Genomic DNA, 23,315 nt, shown 5'->3' with positions numbered 1-23,315 from the left:
AGTTCTTTGATCAAGAAAAATTTTTAACTAAGAAAGCAATCTACTCATGTACTCTAGCTTCGCTAATGAGATGAGGTAGTTCACTTACTAGCTTGTTATAGGACAAGTGGTTTACTACTTGCTGTTGTTAGAGAGAAGGGGATGCTTGTGTATGGATGTAAAACCAAAAGCTTAGGGTTCAAAGTGAGCTAGTGACTAGAGGAGAATTAGTATTAGATAATCAGTAGAGTAGCTTATTCGTTAACTATATCTATTACCTCTACTTTTAGGGAAAGTTGTATTGAAGACACAATACTTAAGAAAAGAGCATATGACTAGCAATAGTCGTTCCCCAGTCTCGCTCATCATTGTTTGCTTAAGATCCTAGTCTACATCCAGAGAATTCATGCCTTGCCCAGGCTGATTGGTAGCACTGGCCAACCGGTCCATGCTCCAGATCCCATGTTGACATGGCCCCGCACCGAATAGTGATTTGGTATAGGAACCTCATACCAATGTACCCAATTTGTTTGGTTAGGTATGGTATCAATTTTTGGTACGGTATTGGTACTGTATACGGTATGGTGTGTTTTTCAAATCATATCCCATACCAATACCATACCGACTAATGTCTTGATACAGGAACCTCATACCAATTATCATGTCGAATTAATTTGATACGATTCAATACTGGTAATTCGTACGATATTATCATAATATCATAATATTATGATATTCAGCAATCTAATAGATGGCCTTTGCAAAGACGGAAGGACTCTTGAAGCACATGAGTTGTTTGAATTGATGCTTCAAAGAGGACATAAGCCTAATGTTGTCACTTTCAGCTCTTCGATTCAAGATCATTGCAATTGTGGCCAATAGGAAGAAGCCACTAGGTTGCTAAATAAAATGTTAGAACCAGGAGTGTCTCCTAATGTTGTGACTTTTAACATTTTGATAGATGGTCTTTGCAAATACAGAAGGATTACTGAAGCACGTGAGTTGTTTGAAACAATGCTTCAATCCATAACTAGAGACTCTAGTCCTAAATTATCTCTTGGAAATTTTTAACTCTCTTGATGTTCCATCCATGGATTCTACAGTGAACTTGTGTGCTGGTAGCTTTGCCTCAAATACAAAAGCTGGGAGAGCCACTATTACTGTTTTCACAAACAAGCTGACGATTTTGGAGATTGATAATGGTGTCACAGGAGGTGAAGTTGAACCACGTAGCAGGAGAAAAACAGAATCTGCTATAGAAACTAAGTCATGAATAGATCTCAATCTCAGCGACAGATCCAACGTCCTAAATAGAGATAAAGTATGTACAAACAACAATATTTATGAAAGCTTATGATGCTGAATAAACCTATAATTTTCAATAAATGATTGACAACTTTACTGAAGCGGATTAATGTACAAATTTACAAGCTTGACTGCTATTCTGCATTTGTCAAAACTACAGAAGATACATGAAAATTCACTCCACAGGCCTCATGTAGGACTTCAGAATAATTGAACATAGTGTACAAATAAGACGACGCACTTCAGAGAATAAAATCAATACTTCCACCTGGGCCTTGGAAGCTGTCTTCTTGTCCACTCATATGGGACACTGATCTACGGTTCTGTTTTCTACTTTTCTTGATTGGCCCAGGCTTAATTCATTGTGTATGTTGTTCGGTATATGCCTTTTCCTATCCCCCTTTTTTTTCTCTCTTTACGCGAACTTTAAGTCATGCTACTTCGGGTACGAACTCTGTCAATTATCATTTGTCTGCCAGAGAGATCTTCTTCATACCCAACAACCTGCATTCCCAAAATACAGCAATACCATCAACATACATAATTTTCAGCCCAAGTAAGTACCCAGTATTAATTTGAGAAGAGGATGTCTCAGACCTGTGACTCCGTCTGTGTTTCACTGAAACAATCATAAGTGCCTTCTTTTGCACCTTGTCCAGAAGGAGTATAAAGGTCATCTTGTTTCTCATTCCTGTATATGGTGAAGGAAAAGTCATTTGGCAACGGCAGAGGGGAAAGGAAGAAACAAGACGGAAAAAAAACCACCCACCCATATGTATATATATATATATACATATATATAAGATACTCTTTAACCGTAAGAACTCATTGGCATAGTGAGGAATTATGCTTTGGGCCTGTTTGTTAGAATCATTTATTGAGAAGATACTGTCAACTTATAAGTTGTGGACATTCTCCTGAAATTATATAGAAGTTTTTAAAGCTGCACTAGTTCTGTGTGCTAGCAATTCCTGAAGGAAAGCTTTAGGAAGAGACATGGAACTTCACCAAGGTCTTCTGTATTCCCAATCCCAAGCCTGGCTATGGGAGGCTTGGTGTATCAGATAGGCAGCTAGCATCATAGAAAACCATAGCCAAACTCAGTACTCTTCACCAGCGTGCCGCTCCAACCCCAGAGCAACCTTTCTCCGGTGTTTCCCTCGCTAATTCTTCACCATACAACCTTCCAGGTAAGCATTCTACAATAACTTTCTCAATTTTTCAGTCAAAACCTATTGGAAGAAGGCTTTGTCAACTTTAGTTGAGTGAGTACAAAAATATAGAAAAATAAAAATCAATCATTATCCACTAATAACTTGCTAATTAGTCATGAAAGTATGGATCCAATTACTGCACACAACTTAATTAAACCGTACCAGCTTTCCTAGCGCAACAAGGAAGTATATACTGAGAGAGTAGGATATAGAAATTGGGAAGCGTTCTGATGGAACATATAAATTGAACCTTGGAGAAACTACATAGATGATAGGCTGAGTGAGTAACCATTTAAATGGTTTGATCATAAGTGCCACGGCACCAAAGCGAACCAAAGCGGTAGAGGGTTGTCTAAGAGCTTAGGCGAGAAGGCGTCCACCTTAAGGCGAACAAGACGACCAAGTGTTATTTTTTATTTTTCCTATTTTCTAACATTATTTAGTAAGCTATATATACCCTGTATCATAAAAAATAAAGATTAAGCAACATCAAGTCATTAAAAATCAACAATTAGCAATATTAAATCATAAAAAATTAACATCAAGTCATATTAAGTTATAAAAAATCAACATTTTGATAAATACTCTTGTTCTATAATAAGTTTGACTGGTCAAATCATTTTATTTTTACATGAGATTTTTTGTATTAGTTATAACATAAAACCAACTTTCTAACAAGTCTAAGATTACTTAAATCTGAGTTGTAATAACAAAGTTATGTTGCGGTCAAACTTAATTTTAAGTGCGCGAATGCTGTTAAAATTGCTTTAATTTTATGGATATCAAAACAAAAGATTATTTTACCGGACTTTTGGTTTTTAGCAATGTTTTAATATGATAAAATTTATAAAATTTTCATAATTGAGAAAAACCCCAGCATTTAAAAGTTGAAAATCGCCCCTATAACCAAATCTAGTTTTTGTTCTTAGACTAGGGGGTTGACTTTTTATCCCTTTAGAATTTTATTTTTTAAACTATTTTTATTGGCTTCAAATAGGGGGTATTTTCTTATTTATGAATAATATATTAAGTAAATGAATCATTTATATAAATGATATTTCGCATAAATAAGGGTAAAAACACAAGGCGACATGCAGTGCAACATGATGACTGTCGCCTAGGCCCCAGGCAAACTGCCTAGACACCTAGTTGTCGCCTAGGTGATGCTTTGGCGACGCCTTGACAACTATGGATTTGATTATCAGTTGCAATTAAGGCTACTGGCAAGGAATATAGGTGCGGGCAGAAGGCCTAGAAAAAGGGGAAGGCTCGAGAAGAGAATCAGACCCAAATCAAATAATGATTTCAACGCATGTTAATGAGATTCTACGTCACCTAAGGAACTAGGGTTTAAAACACAGAAGAAACCAGAATCACAGGCAAGGAAATCTGATCACATTTAGTATATATTCAAAAACTAAACGAAAATAAGTCTTATTTAAATAAACCATGGTTGATTGGTCTACATATCAAGGAGAATATATCTGCAAATGTGATTTAAAACCAAATGGACAGATCCAAAGCTATGAAGGTTTCCTACTGTGACTAGGAAACTAAAACCCAGACAGAATTTCAGAAATCAATTGCAGGGATCTACGAGTGTCAAGGATTAAAGTATCGGTATCGTCGTCGTATCAGTGGACTAAATTTAAGATATGTATCGGAGGGTATCGTATCGTATCGGAGATACGCTAAGATATGCAAAAGATCAAGGATTAAAGTATCAGTATCGGTCGTCGTATCGGTCAGCTAAATTTAAGATACGTATCAGAGGGTATTGGAGATACTTTAAACCATTATGAGTGTTAAGATGTGTCAGTATCAGCAGCGGTATAATTTTAGTTATATTTTACAGTTATGTCCTTAAGTGTATAGTACACTTAAAGTTATAGGCTTTACTGTCCTTTTTATTTTGCATTAATCCCTAGAAAAATACCCCCCAAAAAAATTCTTTGGATAGATTCCCTGATAAAAACATTATAAAACCGAAAATGCCAATAGAACAAAACAAAAAATTACCTGTTTAACCAGCAACTAGAAATTCCATAGGCAGGATGAGGTTCTAAATGGCCTTGACCAAGAATTGAATGATCAGGTAAGAAAAGCTGCATCTCTAAAGTCAAGATAAGCTGATGCATCTATGAGAAAATGTAATAGAAAAAAAATTATAGAATAGTGCACATATTCCTAACACTCAAGTATCCTAAAATAATGATCAGACTAAATCATGGATACATTTTGTTCACATCGAGAACCACCTGGTGACTTCATGTCTTGAATCTGGAATTATAGTCTCAGTAAATAACCAGGTATGCAATAAAACAGAAGGTAAACAAAGAAAAAGAAATTTGTCTTTTATTACCTTACTCGTTTGTGCTAACAAATCTTCAATAGCTGCAGCTACATCAGAAACAGCATGAGAAACTTCTTCATTATCGTCTGATAACCTGTTTCTCATGGATTCCATCCTGCAAGTCGGACGAACTACACCTGCAAGTTTATCCTTGTGACTGTCATCATCCACAAGCCTTGCCCTTTTAATGGAGTGTAAAGAATGTTTTGCCTCTCCACTGAGGCTTTGAAAGCTTTCACTTCCATTGCCAATAACATGAGTTGGTGTTTTTGTCAGGACTTGAGATTGACTAGGTAACTGAGATAGAACATCTTCAGATATCATGCGAGCTGCTTGTGCAGGATATTGGCTCTGTGTGCATACTCCAGCCTCTCGGTCTTGAGCAGTAACTTCTTTCGGGCGAAATTGATCCAGGGCAACAATCTTATCCTGTCAAAAGCAGTAAGAATGGATGATAACTTCCAGCTTTTGTGAACAAGTTAAGGTGATGTAAGGGTAAATACTGACAGAAAGACAAGTGAGAGAAGCAAGAATGAAAAGAATACACCAGAGTGACAGACGAGACAAATACACAGATGCAAAAAAAAGAGAGGCACAGAGTCACAGACACAACTCTACATAGTCCAGCAAGGGAGGATGAGAGAGGAGGCAAGTTACAAAGAAAAATAAAGACAAACAAAACAGATAGAGACTTACCTGCATGACACATTCTGAGATCCACTCAGAAGTAACTGCTTGTATGCCCCATTTGCACGCAGCCTCATACTTTGGGCCACTAGTGAACTTGCAAATCAAATGTGTGACCTTCTTGCTCAGTTTTTCAGTGAACTTTGCTCCTAGAACAAAGCAAAGATTTCTTAATAACACCCGATCTTTCTCTTCATACTGAGAGACACAGAACCGAAAGCCTCCGAACCCAGGTAGAGGAATCTGACAGCAAAGTGGTGAATACAAAAGGTGACTGCCAACGTCCAGGATGCATCCGTCCTTCAACAAGAATTTATCCCAAACCCATTAGAACTTGTCAATTTTAGGTTTTTGCATAATTTCAACATAGGAATGAAGCAAGTAAATTTGAGTTAGGTCAACAAATTTAGAGAAGGCCGACAGCAAACAGAAATTTATTTTAAAAAGAATGTGAGATAGGATAAGAAAGATAAGGAAGAAGGAAAAACTAGCCATAAACCACCCACACAATGCAAGGTCAAAACAAAACTGGGTGCGAGTTGCGACTCAGTAGGAATGTAGAGAGCTTCAACCGATCGGTTTCAATTCAGTTTCGGTACCAAAAATGCATATAAAAGCACTGTTTCAATTGAAACTGGTCATAATTTCAACCCATTTTGTGAGTTTCGAGTTGTTTCACCTGTTAAAAGGGGAAATCACCAACATTTCTTATTGGAACAAAGCGCTGGGGACTACAACAACGCATCTACACCGTCAATTTGCCATATTTGAGTAAGATCTGTGGAAGATTCAAACTTATAGGTATACCCTTTTTCCCCATTGGTTTCGAGCCTTCACAGAACTCTGTGATACTAACATAGAGTTGGAGGAACAACTTCATAAGAGTGTTTTAACCTTGGTTGTACATTTCTACTTGACTACTTGTAAATTCTCTCTTCTTTTTTTTTTTTTTTTTTTTTTTGCTAACAAGGAACCCCTCGAACCTGCCTGGTTTTACAGTTCAGACCCAAGGGTAAATTCCTTGACTACTTGTAAGTTGTAACACTTTTGACATTGTGTAACATTAAATGGTTTTTCTTCATTCCTAATGCATGTTTTAATTGTCTTCATTAAATTTGTGTGTTCTAATACTAAATTAAGTGTAGAATAGGCTATATTTGAGAAAGTATCCAACAGCGTACGGCTTTACAGATTTCACTACTATGCTAGGGTACGAAACCAAACTACCATTTTGGGTGTGCTTTTTCACGATTTAAAAATAGGTTGTAATATGCTCAACAATGCTTAATTAGGGTTTTGCTGAAAATTTCAGGCCAAAATATAGCCATTTGACTACTAAAATAGCCAAACAAAATGGCCATCCGAAGGATGCAGAGTTTGTTCAAATTTCGGTCAAAACTGAAATCTCAGGCCGAGACAATTAACGTTGAATTCAACCAAAGATGTACACACTCTCCGCATATCAAGATATGAAAGAAAAGCTTTTCAAATACCACTAATCACCTAGTTCAATCAAGTACTGAAAAAGAAGAAGAATTAAAAGATACTTTTCCTCTCTCTATTCAACACAACAGATGTGCTCAGCTACATTCTGGATTTTGAATAACCCAGATGAAGCCCCGAAATCTCAGAATGATCACAAATTTGGTTTTCATCACTTTTAGAGGTAAAGCTCTACAAAATCTTTCAATGGGATCCTCACATTCTCATGCAAGTTTGCTTATAGTTCTCTAAGATAGACAGACTCTGCGTGTCATTATCCATAGGAAATCTCAATAAAATATAGATAAAATAAAGATGTACGTATATATTCATTTACATTAGTGTTTAAGACAAAGGTCCCGGCACATGCCACCACCTCCTCCCACCCAACACTACCAATGCTCTCAATGCACTCTCTCAAGAATGTTAGTAATTTGTTGTGCAATGTAAGGTGATGTTAGTAATAGTTACTAGAATGATGATGATAAAATGACGCAATGAATCAGGATTGTCGAAGGAGCTGGTGCAACAACTGAAGGAGGTGATGGGGAGTGGTGGAGGGGAAGCAGCCCTATCTCAACGTGGGAGGTAGAGGTGGCAGTGCCAATAGAGAGGAAGAAGCAGCAGCAGCAGAGTTGAAAGAAGAGAGCAGCAACAAAGAGTAGTAGTACTACTACTGGGGACAAGAAGTGGAGGAGAAGGAAGATGCTGGGGACGATGATAAAGAGAAATGCAGAGTGGAGAGACAGCAGGAAGCCGGGAGCACCAGTTCATCGTCACAGGACCTGCTGAGGTGAGTCACGAAAATAAGAATGACATTGATTATCTCTTCTACCTCTAAGATAAGTGCTGTCATTTCTTAATCCATGTTCAGAACATTGCCAGGGAGCGTGGTGAAAAATGCCCCGCCAAGGTATCCATTCATTCTATCAATGTTTTCATCCCATCCTCTACATCAGGCATCAGGCCTCAAGCCTCAAGCCTCAAGCCTCAAGCCTTAAGCCTCATCCATCCATCTGCCTAATCTAATTTATTTTTGTGTAGATCCTGTCGGCATCGGAGAGGACCTACATGAGGATTTAAGAGAATGGTTACCAAAGATGAATCCAAAGCAGAGAAGTAAGCTGGCATTTTACTTCATCTGACACCGTTGCCTGGCCGTATGGCATCAAGAACTCAGCAGAGGCCTTCCATTTCTGGCTTCATAAGGCTGGTAGCTCAGTTTGGCAGGTGAGGTCTCTTTCTTTCCCAAGTTCACTTGTTGAAAATCTCAGTTTAACAGTTTATTCCAATTGAATTGTGTTCATAGGTTAATATAGTTACAATGGAATCTTCTTGTCAATACTAAATTTGTTAGAGGTTATGCTTAAATTCAAATTATTGGTTTTTGATATCTAATCATATGGTTCCACGTCTGCAGGTTCTTATTCTTGTTCCTCCTGGTGGGCTTGGGCTCAGATATCCCAGACTGATCTCAGTCCAGGTCGGGCCAGGCTTGGGCTGAAAGGGGATCCAGACTGGGCTGGGGTTTTAAAAAACCCAGCCCAGCCTAGCCCAGTTGCACTCCATGATTAGAAAGATTCTTAAGGATTCCAAGGGAAAATCAATAGTGTAATTAGATTACATGAAGAGAGATGTATTTTTATATTATGAATTTCATAAGAACTAAAATGTAACCAAAAGATCCGGTTCTCTCCGGGTTGCTTGCAAGCTGGATAGAATCCTTGTCAATGAACCCTGATTCACTTCTTTTCCCTCCTCCCATGCTTGCTTCAACCTCCCTAGAATTTCTGATCACAGCCCAATTTCCATCCATGTCCTTCCTTTCCACTCCTTTGGCCCCAAGCCCCTCAAATTCTTTGACATGTGGACCTCTCACCCAGATTTCCCTCCCTTGGTGAGAGAGGCTTGGAACATCCCCATCAATCTTTCCCTCCCCCCACCCCCTATAGCCTTTGCTAAGAAGCTCAAGAATGTCAAGGCCTCTCTCAAGCTCTGGAACTCTTCCACTTTTGGCAATATCTCTTCCCGTGTCTCTTCATGACAGGATAAGCTTCTCTCCATCCAATCTAGAATCCAATCTGACCTCCTCAATCTTGTCCTTGTGGCTGAGGAAAAATCCACAGCTTCAAAGCTCTCCCTTCTTCTTGCTTAAGAGGAAAGCTTCCTCTGTCAAAAGGCCAGGATCAAATGGTTAGACCTTGGAGACTCTAATACTGCTTTCTTTCATAGGTCTCTCAAGGCTAGAAATAATGTTAACTCCATTCCCAAGCTCATCTCCTCCTCTAGTACTAAGCTTAGCAACCCCGAGGCCATCAAAGCTGAGGTTGTCTCCCACTTCCAGGCATCTTTCTCCCCCTAATCTCCTCCCAGCCCCCCATTCCCCACCTCCTCCTCAACAAATTCGTCCATGATGACCTCCTTCCTGGCCTCCAGACTATCCCCTCTGAGGAGGAAATCTTTCTGCCATCCTTTCTCACAAGGCTAATAAAGCCTCTGGCCTTGATGGCTTCAGCATGGGGTTCTTCTCCTCCTGCTGGAACATTGTCCACCAGGATCTTATTCTTGCTGTCCACAGCTTCTTCAATCCCAGCCAGATTGTTGGTGTCAATCATACCTTCCTCTGCCTCATCCCCAAAAAAGAGGGAGCCGCCACCATGAATGACTTCAGGCCTATCTCCCTTTGTAACATGCTCTACAAATTTGTGGCCAAGATTCTTTCCAACAGAATCCAGAAAGTCATAGACAGTCTGGTAAGCCCAAACCAATCTGCTTTCATTGCGGGTAGAAGCATTGCAGACAATATCTTGCTCTATCATGAGATTATCCGTGGCTTTGATCGCAAATCCCACTCCTCTGCTACTCTCCTTAAGATTGACATCCATAGGGCTTTTGACACCCTGAGTTGGAATTTCATTTCCATAGTCCTCCTTACCATGTCTTTCCCTCTATCCTTCGTTCATTGGATCCACTCTTGTATTTCCACCCCCACGTTCTCTGTCCTAGTCAATGGCAGCCCTGCGGGATACTTCTAATCTCAAAGTCTTGTCCAGATCCATCCAATCTGCCATTGATCTCCACCTTATCTCTCCCATTCCCAAATGCAAATCCCAACTTCTCACCCACCTAGCGTTCGCGGATGATATTATGATCTTCTCCAAAGCTGATCCCACCTACATCTCCACCATTATGGATTTCCTCCATGCCTTCAAAGTCATCTCGGGCCTCCGCATTAACTTGCTAAAATCGAGCCTCTTTCTCTCTGGAGTCTCCCCTGACACCCAGGCTCACCTTCTTGGTATCACTGGATTCTCCTTAGGCTCCCTGCCTGTCAAATATTTGGGCCTCCCTCCCATCTCTTCCAGGCTCTTTGCCCACCATTGTTCCCCCATGCTTGACCTCCTAGGAAGAAGCTCTAGCTCTGGAAAGGTAGACTTCTTTCCTATGCTGGCCGCCTCACCCTCATCCAATCAGTGCTCCAATCCATGTACCTTTATTGGTCTGGAATCTACTCCCTCCCTACTACACAATCAAGACCATCGAAAGAATCTTTTGCTCCTTCCTTTGGAAAGGTTCCGAAGCATCCAGATTCCTTCACCCCCTCTGTTGGGACAAGGTTTGCCTTCCCAAAGCTGAAGGGGTGTTGGGCATCAAGAAAATCAAAAAGGTCAATTCTGTGGGTATTCTTAAGCTCATTTGGAAAATAGTTTCTTAGAAAAAGGGGATTTGGGTGGACTGGGTTCACTCCTACCTTCTCAAAGACCACTCCCTTTGGTCTACCCCCGTCCCTTCGAATGCTTCCTGGATCTAGAGGAAACTTCTCTCCCTCAGACATTTGGCCCTCAACGCCATTTCCTTCTCCATTGGTAATGGGCAGACCACATCCTTGTGGATGGACCCTTGGCAGGCTGGCACCCAGCTAGCATCCTATCCTCCCTGATTTCCCCCAAAACCATTTATTCTTTCGGCATTCCCAAATTTTCTCGTGTCCTACATCCTTTCCCCTCTTGAGTGGTCCCCTCCTCCTTCCCCCCTCCCCTCCATGATCTCTGGTCCTCTCTCCATCCACTGCCTCCTGGGCATAGAGGTAAAGAAGACAATTGCACCTGGCTCCCCTCATTCAATGAGATGTTCTCCTTTGCCTCTACTTGGTCCTTTATTAGGTCTTCGGGTCCTCTGGTTCTCTGGCATAATCTTGTCTGGTTCAAAGGCCACATCCCCAGTCATAGCCTCACTCTCTGGAGATGGCTCTCTTACTGTCTCCCAACCTAAGCCTTCCTCATCCATCGCCACATCCATGTTTCTCCCTCCTGTTGTTTTTGTCTCCACAATTCTGAGGACATCAACCATCTCTTCTTCAACTGCTCCTTCTCTTCCTCTGTTTGGAAGTGGGTTCTTTGTAAATGTTGGCCCTCCAGTAGACCTATTCTAGACTTCAACAAAGAATGAATTTGGATGGACATGACCTTTTCAGGCCCCTTCATCTGTGACACCATAGGGAAGCTTGCCTTTTCTGCCACCATTAGCCACATCTAGATGGAGCGTAACATTCGTAGATGGTCCTCCAATTCTCGCTCCTTGGACAAGATTTGGAAAGCCATCTACTTTGATGTTACCTTCAAAATCCAATCCCTTCACCCTAAGCCTGTCCCTAACTTCCCTATGAACAGACATATCCTGGCCTCTTGGAACCGTCAGACAGACACCATGTCCCTTCCCTAGCCCCTTCTCCCTTGTTTGGTCCCCTTGGTTGGTTGGCTCTTCTTGGCCTCTAGTTTCTGCTGGCCTTGCTTGGTTGTGTCCACCCCCCCTTTTTTTTTCCTTGGCTAATCTGGCTAAGGATCTAGTTTGATTGTAATATTTTGGTTGGCTTTGTTTTGGCTTAGCCTTCCCTGCCCCCCTGGTATATTCTTCTCTCTTGGTAATGAATTAATTTATTCATCCAAAAAAAATAAAAATGTAACCAGCATCACAATGATAAGGGAACTTAATCTTTTTATATTATGAATAATCATAAGAAGTAAAATGTAACCAGCATCACAATGAAAAGGGAACTTAATCTCAATGTAGCGATAATGCCCACACAAGCACTAGGTTTTGGACTTCGGTGGACTAAAGCATAGTCGTCAAGCATCATCTAGGTGGCACCTTGAGTCCAAGCCTCCTCTAATGCCTTGGGTCACCTAGACACCGTAACAACTATGGACTAAAGAGAAAAAAGTACTTCGGATACTGCTTAGGAGCTTTCTAAAATAAATGACCACTTAAGAAGAGAAATGTTTACCTCCAAACAGGATCTAATCCAGTGACTAGAAACAATGGTAGTATGAGAAGTATCAGCAGGCCTCTGCATCACACCATGACACTCAACGATGAAGTGAACATTCTTATCCTGATCGTCCAACAATGCTCCCCCTCCTTGTTTAATCCATTCAACAATTTCACCTCTCTGTCCCCATTAAAATTAATGAGGAAATTTATTAAAATAGGGGTAAAAATTGAAAACCAACAGTTTCGAACAAATGGAGAAAGGAAATGTTGGTTATAAGAAAACTATCAAGTTGAAAATATTGAGGGAAAAAAGGTCATTAGGCTCATTACAAAAGCAGTAATAAAGTCAAATATTTATTACAATAAGAAAAAATAAATAAAGGAAACTGATCAGAAGTAATGATAGGAAATTTTGGACCTTGATCCAGCAATGGTCTAGTCAACAATTGAAACTGACATCATTATGATTGATAGATATCAAAAAACGTGGTCTAGCATAAGTTTCATAATAATCTGAGAAATGACAGTCTCAAAAACAGTTGTTTTGAATACACTAAAATCCATGTAAAGTTTCAAGCCACTTCTATGGCCAATATTGTCAAGTAGGGTTAGGCCAATCTTTGTGTGCATGCATGTTTTGCATACTGCCGTGGGGCCTGACCACCAGGGCCATTAACGGTTGACCCAGCAAAGCCATGACTTAATCTAGAACTAATTTAAGAAATAACAAAAATGAGACAGTAGAAGCTTACTCTATCTGGAGGAAAAGAACTTGAAAACCGAAATATTCGGCCCTTGAAAATATTTGATGACTTTCCATCTTGAACAGTCGTAGTGTAAGATTCTTGTAATTTCTGATGAACCTTACTGTCATCCCTTAAAGCAGAGAACAGGCTTTTCTGGAAGGATCCCAGAGCTACATCTACAAAATTGGCCTCTTTGATATTTGTTTCCGGTTTTCCTCCTACGTTCTTGTCCAATGAGATCCGAGATTCGAAGTCCATATCCCCCACTACCTTGAGAGTTGGCATGCCGAAAGATGCAATGGAGCTTTTCCCTTGCTTTATACCAGAATTGACTACTGCATAACATTAGGACGTCCGATTAGTGAACAAACTAAATCAAGAATAAAATGTTGATTTCAAGAACCTACCCAACTGAATTTTAACTGCATAACAAATATATTTCTAATATAAACATAATGAGAAAAGCAGACTAAGATCCAAAGATGATCTTTACAGGATATAGATGCACCTTTTGGTAAAAGTAATTCAGAAGCAACATGCCTCTGGGACACAGGAACTTCTCTTTTTTCTCGGTCACAATCTTCCAGCCAGCTGGTTCTAACCACATAAATGACACCCAAAGCTGCATAGCCCCTTACCTCCTTCTTTTCGCTGGGGAAAGAACAGATTAACTAAGAGCTGCAAGAAACACGCATAGTAATTCTGGCCTTCCTATGATATAATTATTATGCTACAGGGCTTGTCAGCTTCAGAAACAAAAGTAGTGTATCATATATGGTTATGTCAAGACATCCAATTAAAAATAATAAAAGAAAAAAAGGCACAAAACATGTCCATTATGTTGATATACAATGGCATTATAGTTTGAGAAAATTTATGCGGCAAAAGATTATTAGGATGGCTGTATAGCTATACATAAAAGGGTAGTGGCCCAACCTCAGCCACAAAAAGGCTCAAGTGTTGCAAAACATTGAATTCTCAATGAATTTTCAATTGTTTAATTTAGCATGTGTTAGAACCTGTTTATACCGAAACTTAGCACACGATTACACGAACATGAGAATGGAGGTGATGCGCCTACCTGTGCACCAAATTTGGACACCAGGTAAGATGATCCTTGGCAGATAAAGCTGTCCCTCTTGCCAACAATTTCCCAAATTATGGATACGATAAAATCAGTAACTTATTTAAAAAAGTATCTTATCCGGCATTTATGAGACTACTGGGTATTTCCAATCATGAAACTGAAAGTCCTGCATGGCCCAGTTGTTGACACAAACAATTACAGTCATGTTCAGGTTCACTTTACTTCATGCATGCACAGAATTCCATCAAATTTAAGTACCATATATACTTATACAAGAACCGCATTAATTTTCCAAGTTCATAGCTTTCTTCTATTTACTTTATTTATAGAATAAATTTGTATATCCTTCAAGATAGTCTTCAAAAGTTGTTTACAAAAATCACAATTAATTTAATTGCTGTTAACTATATTCATGCTACAGAATTTTTTTTTTTTTTTTTTTTTTCTAATTGTAATTTGCCAGCCAAACCAAATATCTATACTAATACCTACCCACCCATCAAAGACTGCACAAATTGATGTTAAGGATGTACAGATGCACACACGACATATATACACACAGATAGAGACAAAATTTATGAAATTCACAGGGATTTGTTTCTTCTTTCTTTTAGAAATCAGCATGGAAATAGAACATCAATAAACTCCTTCAGAATGTGATTACAATGTGTATATTTTGCATTAGCTCTAAGTCTTTACCTCTCTGAAGGTGTTCCCACAACTATGTGTGTCAACTTCCCATTGAATGACATATACCGGGAGCCCCCACCTTTACGCACCATATGTACTAGTTTACGCATTTCAGAGGCCTGGAAACCAACCAGTAAAATTCTGCAATCTGACAAGTACAAGTCAGTATCTTCAGTTTGTGAATCATCAGCAACACAGCCATCAAACTTTGTTCCATTTTCAGGCTGCATTTTGGGTTCTTCATTCCTCTCCTCTTTGGTAAAGATAGAGGCATCAGAAAATGTAGAAGACATATTCTGAGAAAGGCTCATTTCCAGATCAGGATCCACATTCATGGAAGCTGGAGGCAAATTTGAATTTGCAATTGTAAATGATGGCAATGATGGAGAATTTGCATTGCACTTCTCTTGGTCATGCTGTCGCTTTAGACCACCCTTCGTGGTATTACTTGATGAATTAGAAACTCCATGAACAGGATAAGACTCCTCACTCATACATTCTATTCATCAAAAGCAGTCAGTTGAGATGTCAATTGTCAAGTGTCATACTCAATAGTTCCTCACAAAAGCTGGGGAGTGGGAAGGGGGAAGAAAACTATGTTGTGAAGCAACAAATAAAAGAATTACCACTTCTAGCAATAGACTGATCAACCCATTTCCGAGTCACAATATGAATGTGACCCCATTTTCTGGCAACTTTGTACTTGTCACCTTCAGGAGCGTAAGTAGGTCAAGGACAAATCTTGTCTCAAATAGATTGACAATCCCAAAATTCAAGGTGTGACAGGAGATCAGGTCAATTCGTAAACAAACTACAATGGGATTAAGAAAATATATCCAAATGGAGTCGCAAAAAGGTAACATGACAATGTACAAAATGCTGAAAGTAGAAATAAAGCAAATAAACCCATACCCAAAAGGCAATCACATCATCCTAATGAAATGTATCTGTAGCATTAGTAGCCACTCTCTGTATTGAGTAGTGCTATAGATAAATACATAGCTCAGATAGGTTGGAATTTTGAGGCCATTGTCATCCTCCACAGAAAAAAATTTCACTTCTGCAAGTCTGTAGCCTTAGTATCCCAGCTGGCTAGCACATCCAGTAGTCCTCTCTGGATCACCCAATCCATGTCAAATACGATGAGCATTTCCACCTGAATCACCATTGTTCCTACTAATAGCTCAACTAAAAGGTTGGCATGCATCTGATGATTTTTGAGGACTAGTCTTCCAATTCGGCACACAACTGTCTGTATTTTCAAAATTGGACTTGAGCTTCATTGAAAATGTGTTGTCTTACCTTGCCCTCAGGCAATAAATTGAGCATAAACTTGAGGTACTTATTAGGGCTCACTGGTTCAGGAGAATTTGAAACTCAGGAAGTACCACAAATATCTATTAAAATAAGTGCATGTGATAAAATGGAAAAAACAAGAGACAAAAAATTGATCCTCTATCAAGAAATGCTCGAGGTTTTTCTTTATCAATTTGATGAGATGTTCTCCCATGTCCCAAGAGACAAGAATTTCTTCGCGGACGCTCTGGCTACTCTTGCGTCCATGACCGAAATGCCAGAGAGAGCCACCATGAAACCATTTTTGATTGGACAGTATGACATGCCCACACATCAAAGCATGGCAAAAAGGGAAAAGTCTGAAGGGGTTGGAACGATCAACTTCACAGAATGAACCAGAAGAAGCAAAGAAAACCACTAAACAAACGTAAGCAGGGGTGTGCTCTATGATCAGGTTTATACAATGCTAGCACGCCAGAAACTTGCTTCACCAGATAAGTACACCAAGGTAGTCATATTGATCAGGAAAAACAACATCTTCTTCACCACGTATCATGATTAATAATTTGGAGAAAATTTTAAGATATCAAGTATTGGTATCGGGGCAGCATATCGGAAGCTGGATTTAAGAGACATCTTGGAGACATATCAAAAGAGACAATAAGAGATGCTGGATACACTTAAGATATGCATAAATACATCCAAAAGTAGTGTTTATAAACATTATACAATATATTAAAAATATATAAAAATAAAAAACAATAAATAATGATATCTCATCACTAAAGCATGTTGCTATAAAACAAGAGGATTCCAATTTCTTCAGCGGCATTTTGTAGTCTTAAACCATCAAGTACAAAATTATGTAGTCAATGTATAAATGCAGATAAAGAATAATTAGCATGGAAAGGAGCACCAAGATGTAGCTATCTGATTTACCCATGCAACAAATGTATTGAGGTTTGGGCATCCCATGTTTAAGAGAGTTTTTGCCAACCATTTTACTATGGCTGTGTTTGGTAACATTCTAAAAAAACGCTTCCGGAGCTTTTTCGTTCTATGGGAACAAAAAAACGGAATAAGTGTTTGGTGCATTTATGGTGTGTTTATTTTATTTTATTTTATTTAACAAAAAGTTGGAAAAACTAAAAAAAGGAGAATTTACAGAACAACAAAAGGTAGTTCCGTCATTCCAGTTTCGTTCCCCAAAAAATAAACGGCATTTTGACCTAGAAACTGAAATTTCCGTTTTTGACACGAAACGTCGTTTCTAGAACAAAAACGTTACCAAACGCAGCCTAGCATTTCTTCCAAATTGAATTTCTGAGATCAAGGATATGTGCAGTAGTCCACAGTTGTCATGGTGCCAAAGCAAGCCATGGTAGTACTGGCCAGGATCGCTGACACCAAGGCACTCATCTAGGCGATGCCATGTTATATAAAGCTATACCCCTAAAATATTGTACATCACCCAGATTTAAATCAGCACACCCTGTGTTTCTTACCACATCAAACGAGTTAGTGATCCCCTTTGTATGTAAAAAGTGTAAAATATAAGGGAAGGTGGTAGAATAAAATATGAACTACATAAATGACTATAAGAACTTAAATGTGAATTAAAAGTTTGGTGGTTAATGAGAGTTGAGTTGTAATTAATATTATACCCATACGGTCTTAGCTTTAAATGTGAAGTTTTGAACCTTCGGACATATAAGGTAAACAGTACATAACCAATCAGGGGTATGGGTTGGCTCTCCATTGTCCCAGTCTCCCTCCTCAACCCTGATGGCGGAGAACTGACAGAGCATGTAAGAGGCTTCTCCCCCCAAATTCCCTTCTTCTCCCCCTTTCTCTTCCTCCTCTTTCTTCTTTATATTCTGCTGCCGCTGCTGCTGGTGCTGGCACTGGTGCTGGTGCTGGTACTGGTGCTGGTGCTGGCATTGGCAGTATTGGTGGCTGTGGCAGAGGCTGCTGCTGCTCCGTATGAAATGTATTGACTGTCTTGAGTCTTGACCTGCATTGGGTTGTATCAACCCATCTTGGGTCATCTTGACCAAAACAGGTCGAGATGGTTTGAAATGACATATTTTTTTCTCTTTCAGCGTAGTGTACCAAGGTGTTTCAGATCACACCTCATATTCCTATACGTATTGCCCGATATGGTCCGATATGTATCAAGACTTGATTCCTTGGAGAAAGTCATCTTGATGCTATCTGACTTTGTTTGATGAAATTAAGCATTCACATAAACCAATTTGTCCTGGTTAAAAAATGGACTTAAAGTAAACCAAGGATTTCACAAAGGGATGCATAAGAGTGCGAGAGACGCAAGAAATGATACATGGAAGGATTCATCTGAAATGCTATCTTAGCAATGGTCTGAGAGTTAAATTTACAAGCCATATCTTTTCAAGAAAAGGAATTCTATTTCTATAGCAGGGAGCACCCGCAGAACTCTATCTAATGCATCTGTTTCACAGCCATCGTACTTTTGACTTTACCCATATGCCATGCTAAGGCGGGTGTACAAGAGGGGACCTATTAACCATCCTTTCTGTGTGAACTAAAGGACCTGGAAGCCAGCGGTAGTGCAACGAAGGCTTTGTTTTGGGGATTCCATTCCTTTGTGAAGGATGTCTACTTAGTGTCATAGTTGTCAAGGTGTCACCTAGATGGTGCCTAGGTGCCTTGTTGGTGTCACCTTGGTTCTTCCCCCCTCCACTACCTTGGGTCGCCTGACAACTATGGTTTATGTTTGATTGTGAGGAATGAATTGGTCTGTCTCCTCTGACAGCCCTCTTTATTTATAACAGTGAAATAGGTACAATTAATAAGTATCCCTCATAGGACAGAAATACCCTTACACCTCTATTACAACAGTTTATATTTTTATGTTCTGCTGGGGGGAGGGGGCTTCTGGCTCATTCCTTAGTACATCAATTCATCCTCTCTATCAATAAAATTCCATTATTTATATATTAAAAAAAAAAAAAAAAAGAATATGTAAATGTGATGATAACATAAACATATGGACAAAACTGCGAGAAAAAAAAAAAAAAAACCCTATGAGAAAGGATATATCAGCAACTAAGTGTGTGCAATTCTTGGTAAGGTCAGCAGAGTAGTTCCCACCATTCTGTATGATAAGCTTTTCAAGCACCTTCCGCTCATCTGAGTGGAATGAGCACTTCAGAATCATACACATAAAAAGTCGCATTTAAAGCAGCACAAAGTAGCTAAGCGAACTCAATCAGGTTAATGACTATGTTCATCGTGTCAACCTGCTGGAATTCTAGTAGCACAAATGGTCAATCCAAAAAAAGGAGCAACTCTGTATGGCTCCTGAGGCACAACTCGGTGTTCATTCCAGCACTGATTCAACCAGTTAATGCTAACAGTTGGTTTCTTTAGAACATTTGATGCCCACTGTAATAAAGAAAAACCACTATGTTACTCAGTAATATTCCATCATTGAAGTGAGCAAAAGAAGGAAAAACACAAGAGAAAAAGTGGGGGGGCAATATAAAGAAAATGAACACCAACTACAGCTATCAAACAGGAAACAAAAGCAAACAATATATTATAAGATACAACAAAACATAATGAATAGATACACTACGAAGAGAGAACTTAAAAATAGCAGTGTCAACAAGTGTTTTGTCACACTCCCTGGTTCATTGAAACAAAACAATGGTAGAGACTATACAACTGTTCTTTTAATCAGAAACAAAGTAAAATGAAGAAGATGAAGCACAAAACCAAACATAATGGTATTACACAAAATCCCTCCTATCCTATAACAAAGGAGAGACAAAGAGTGGGGAGACAATCATAAATTCCACTAAAGGGACAAAGTCATTGAGAAAATATCAACATAGCTGGCTTGTTTTCATCATAAAAGCATACTCTATGTTCACAGGGAACCAAGAACTGATTGGAAATACCTAGAGTCTGAAGAAAAAGCAAATAGTGCAAACCCAATGTCATTGAAGTAATAGTCAACCAAGAACAGGAAAAGAACTCCAATTCACAAGAGTAAAACATACCACCAGGTCTGAACTTTCAGATTAATGTAGACAACCAGTAAGAGCACACTATAAAATAGTAAGTGCACGCATTCACAGTTCAGAGTCACTGCCAAGAATAAATTAACCAGCCATAGAAAAAGTATATCTTTTTCAAGGGTACGAAACTTATTTCTAAAGCACGGATGCTAATAATTGAATTTCCCAACCAGATTTTGAGAAATTCCATCCTCACATGGTATTCTAAGGATACATATGTATATAATGATACATGCATAATTTTTCCCCTTTTCTTGGTAAGGAAATGTACATACATGCAGGAACCAATATATCAGGGAGATTACAATTTTCATCCAAAAGGCAACAGTTGCATTCTCAGAAAATGTTCACTCCTCCCTTGATATTTATACTCAGAATTGGAGGTATATGCTTACAATATACATACATATGTGGTGCAAAAGCGGCTAGCTTCCCACAGCTAAACAAAAACAACACTAAATACGAGATGTTAAGTTCTATTAGTATAATAAGTAATAACAAACACTTCTTCCTGTCAAGTACTACAAACTAATAAAACAAAATGAATTAAACAGGACACCTAATTGCACAAAATATCCAATTGATTGCATGTACCTTGTACTTCGCAGCTAAAACGTTCTTCACAACAACAAAGTTAACATCAATTGAGGCCCTGGTTTGCAAGACTCCTCCCATCGCAGTCACTAACTTTTCAATCTTGACCTACAAAACATTATAAAGGTACAGACCATTTGTAAACTAAAAGAATAAAATCCAAGAAAATATAGAAGAGCAAGATGTATTGAATGACAGCAGCCAAAAAAGAATAAGAGAGCATGCTAGAATCCACTATTCATTAAAAAAATGTTGGCCTTGATATTTGGAGGTTTAGATCTCAAAATTCAGCTATTAATTCACATTAAACTCTTTAAGAACCAGCACAATCAATATGTATGGGAAAGCATTCTTCAAAGCAGGTCAAGTAAAAAACACCTAAACCTCCTCTGGAATAATTCATCCAAAGGGCAAAATCATAATGTAAGAGAGGTTACCTCTTAACTCAGAATTGAAGACGACATTGAGACTCTTTTAAGAAAATTCATTTCATTTCTCAGGAAAATTTTGGTCAAGAGAATAAAAATCCCTGTGAGTTTGACAGAATGTTGCCGGCTTAAGTCTTACCAAGAGTACAATTAGCACCATAGTTACTAAAAGTTTCATGGGCTCACCACTCCCATGCTTCATGAAGAGAGAGAAGTTTCAATGTGTGTATATAAGTTTAAAAGTAGACATAACCAATGCTGCATACAAAGTGTGGAAGCGTCCAACCTGGGTTAGACTCATGAGTTTATTCTCTTGTTCGACATTTTAAGACATATTTGAAACTTCTTCAATTGTTAACGCAGAGTAACCATTCTTACCCCCTGGTTGATTCCTTAAATGAAATGTCTCAATAATAGTGCACAATTGCAAAGGGTAATTAAGAATATTTGGAGGAAATTGATGGGAAGAGCTTTTAACATCTGGAGTTTGCTTCCCATAAACATTACATGTTTGCATATTTACAAGTATAACAATACGATATGAGTTAGATATTGTTACCAACTGCTGAGGTGTACATAGAACAGCAAATCGACATAATATTGTGGGTAAGAATAATTCTAGTCACAACAACTAATGTATACATAATACATTTTTTTTTTTTCATGTTTGTAGTTGTTATACATCCTTTGCATATGCCTGTGTACACATATATGCTGTTAAAACCAGACTTGTTGGATTCAACAGTACATAAAAATAAAAAATAAATGAAAATAAGATAAAAGGGGGGGGGGGGGGAGATGCTAGGAGTACTGCATCTGATCATAATTTTATATATTAGTGACATTTCATTAGAAGCAACAGCAGAGACATGCTAAGAGGTTTTGTAAACCCTAACAGCAAAAGCATTCCAAGTGAATGTTCAAATCATGAAATGGGCAATATGCTAAAGATATGAAGCTTGTGTGGGTACGGCTAACCTTTTGACTCACGGGAGTTGAATTTAGTGGATCACTTCAAACCAAGTTTCCAGTTATAAACTAATCATAGTAGCTATGGAGAGGAAATCTGCGTATGTCAAAATCCAAATTGAATTTTGGGATAATTTCCCCTTGGGAATTTTATAATCATTATGGAGCAAGACCAAAGTATTATAATTTGTTTTTAAGTCGAAGCATTAGCGGATCTCCAAAAGAAGAATGTGCCTCATGTGCCATTAATACTATTTACAAGGATATGGGGGGTTCAAGCTTCTTGACTGCCTCTCATTTCTCAAGCATGCTTTGAAACTGTACACATCCCACAACTGAGCTTAAGAAGCGAAGATATAAACGGTCACAGTGCACTAGAGTAATGCTGAAGGCTCAATTGGTCTTCTGTTCTCCCATATTTGATAAAATCTTATTGATGAAATAGAAGGATACCAGTTTTCGCTTTTACACAGTAAAAAGCCAAAGTGGTAATACCTTCTCGTCCTTCTCAAATCCAGAAGCAAGTACTTTAACTCCATCCATCGCAAGACAACAAGTAAAACCTTGTTTAGGCAAAGCTCTGTTTTCTTTTGCACACGAAAGTACACATTGAGGACCTGCAAATAGTTCCAAAATGCAAAACCCAAATCAATCCCACTTTCAAATTAGTAAGGAAGAAAACGAATGTGTAAAGTCTACAATCAGTATCGTCATACCGAGTAAATTACAACCCTTGGCCCTAAGATCCTCAAATTTCTCCTGCAAATCAATCATTTCGTTAAATGTGCGAAAAGGTTAACTAAATCCTTCAATTAAAAAGAAAATTCCGTTCAGTTTCAATTAGATTCGGTTGGTATTTGTAAATTGTGAGTACATGTTTGGGAGAGGAGATGATATGGTAATCGTTTGGACCGGTTCGCGAGGGATCGCAGCAGAGATAAACCTCGGCACCGTTCTGCTTGAGAGCATCGTGAAGGGTATCGAAGATTTCAGGTGGGACGAGGTTCGGGGAGATGAAGACGTTCGCGCCCTTGAAAGCCATCTTCACCAGCTTCGTTCTCTCACCCATTCTTCAGTCTTCTAAACTCCAAGTACCACACTCGAACAGAGGGAGAGAGAGAGAGAGAGAGAGAGAAGAGAAAAAAAAAAA

General features: G+C 38.9%; 1 protein-coding gene across 5 annotated transcripts; it reads right to left on the bottom strand.

Moving 5' to 3' along the window:
- Positions 1 to 1,319: 1,319 nt before the first annotated feature.
- On the bottom strand, positions 1,320 to 23,302 carry LOC122083886 (DNA topoisomerase 2-binding protein 1-A-like). Of its 5 annotated transcripts, XM_042651815.1 has the most exons (18): positions 23,040 to 23,302; positions 22,882 to 22,924; positions 22,661 to 22,782; positions 20,769 to 20,876; positions 19,392 to 19,536; positions 19,190 to 19,281; positions 15,441 to 15,534; positions 15,293 to 15,313; positions 14,824 to 15,259; positions 13,546 to 13,688; positions 13,044 to 13,372; positions 12,305 to 12,469; positions 5,548 to 5,838; positions 4,861 to 5,280; positions 4,734 to 4,778; positions 4,518 to 4,636; positions 1,882 to 1,975; positions 1,320 to 1,788 (listed from the first exon to the last, which is right to left on the bottom strand). In XM_042651815.1, the coding sequence occupies exons 1-18, from the start codon at positions 23,232 to 23,234 to the stop codon at positions 1,711 to 1,713; spliced, it is 2,940 nt and encodes a 979-aa protein (XP_042507749.1). In that variant the 5' UTR covers positions 23,235 to 23,302; the 3' UTR covers positions 1,320 to 1,710. The 5 variants fall into 5 exon arrangements, with proteins under 5 accessions (XP_042507749.1, XP_042507746.1, XP_042507748.1 ...); XM_042651812.1 differs by having other exon boundaries at positions 14,824 to 15,313; XM_042651814.1 differs by having other exon boundaries at positions 4,518 to 4,603; positions 14,824 to 15,313.
- Positions 23,303 to 23,315: the final 13 nt, after the last annotated feature.

This window comes from Macadamia integrifolia, chromosome 7 (assembly GCF_013358625.1).
Source record: "Macadamia integrifolia cultivar HAES 741 chromosome 7, SCU_Mint_v3, whole genome shotgun sequence".
Taxonomy (NCBI): Eukaryota; Viridiplantae; Streptophyta; class Magnoliopsida; order Proteales; family Proteaceae; genus Macadamia; species Macadamia integrifolia.
Note: the sequence above shows the minus strand (reverse complement) of the source record. Positions and strands in the feature narration are given on the sequence as shown.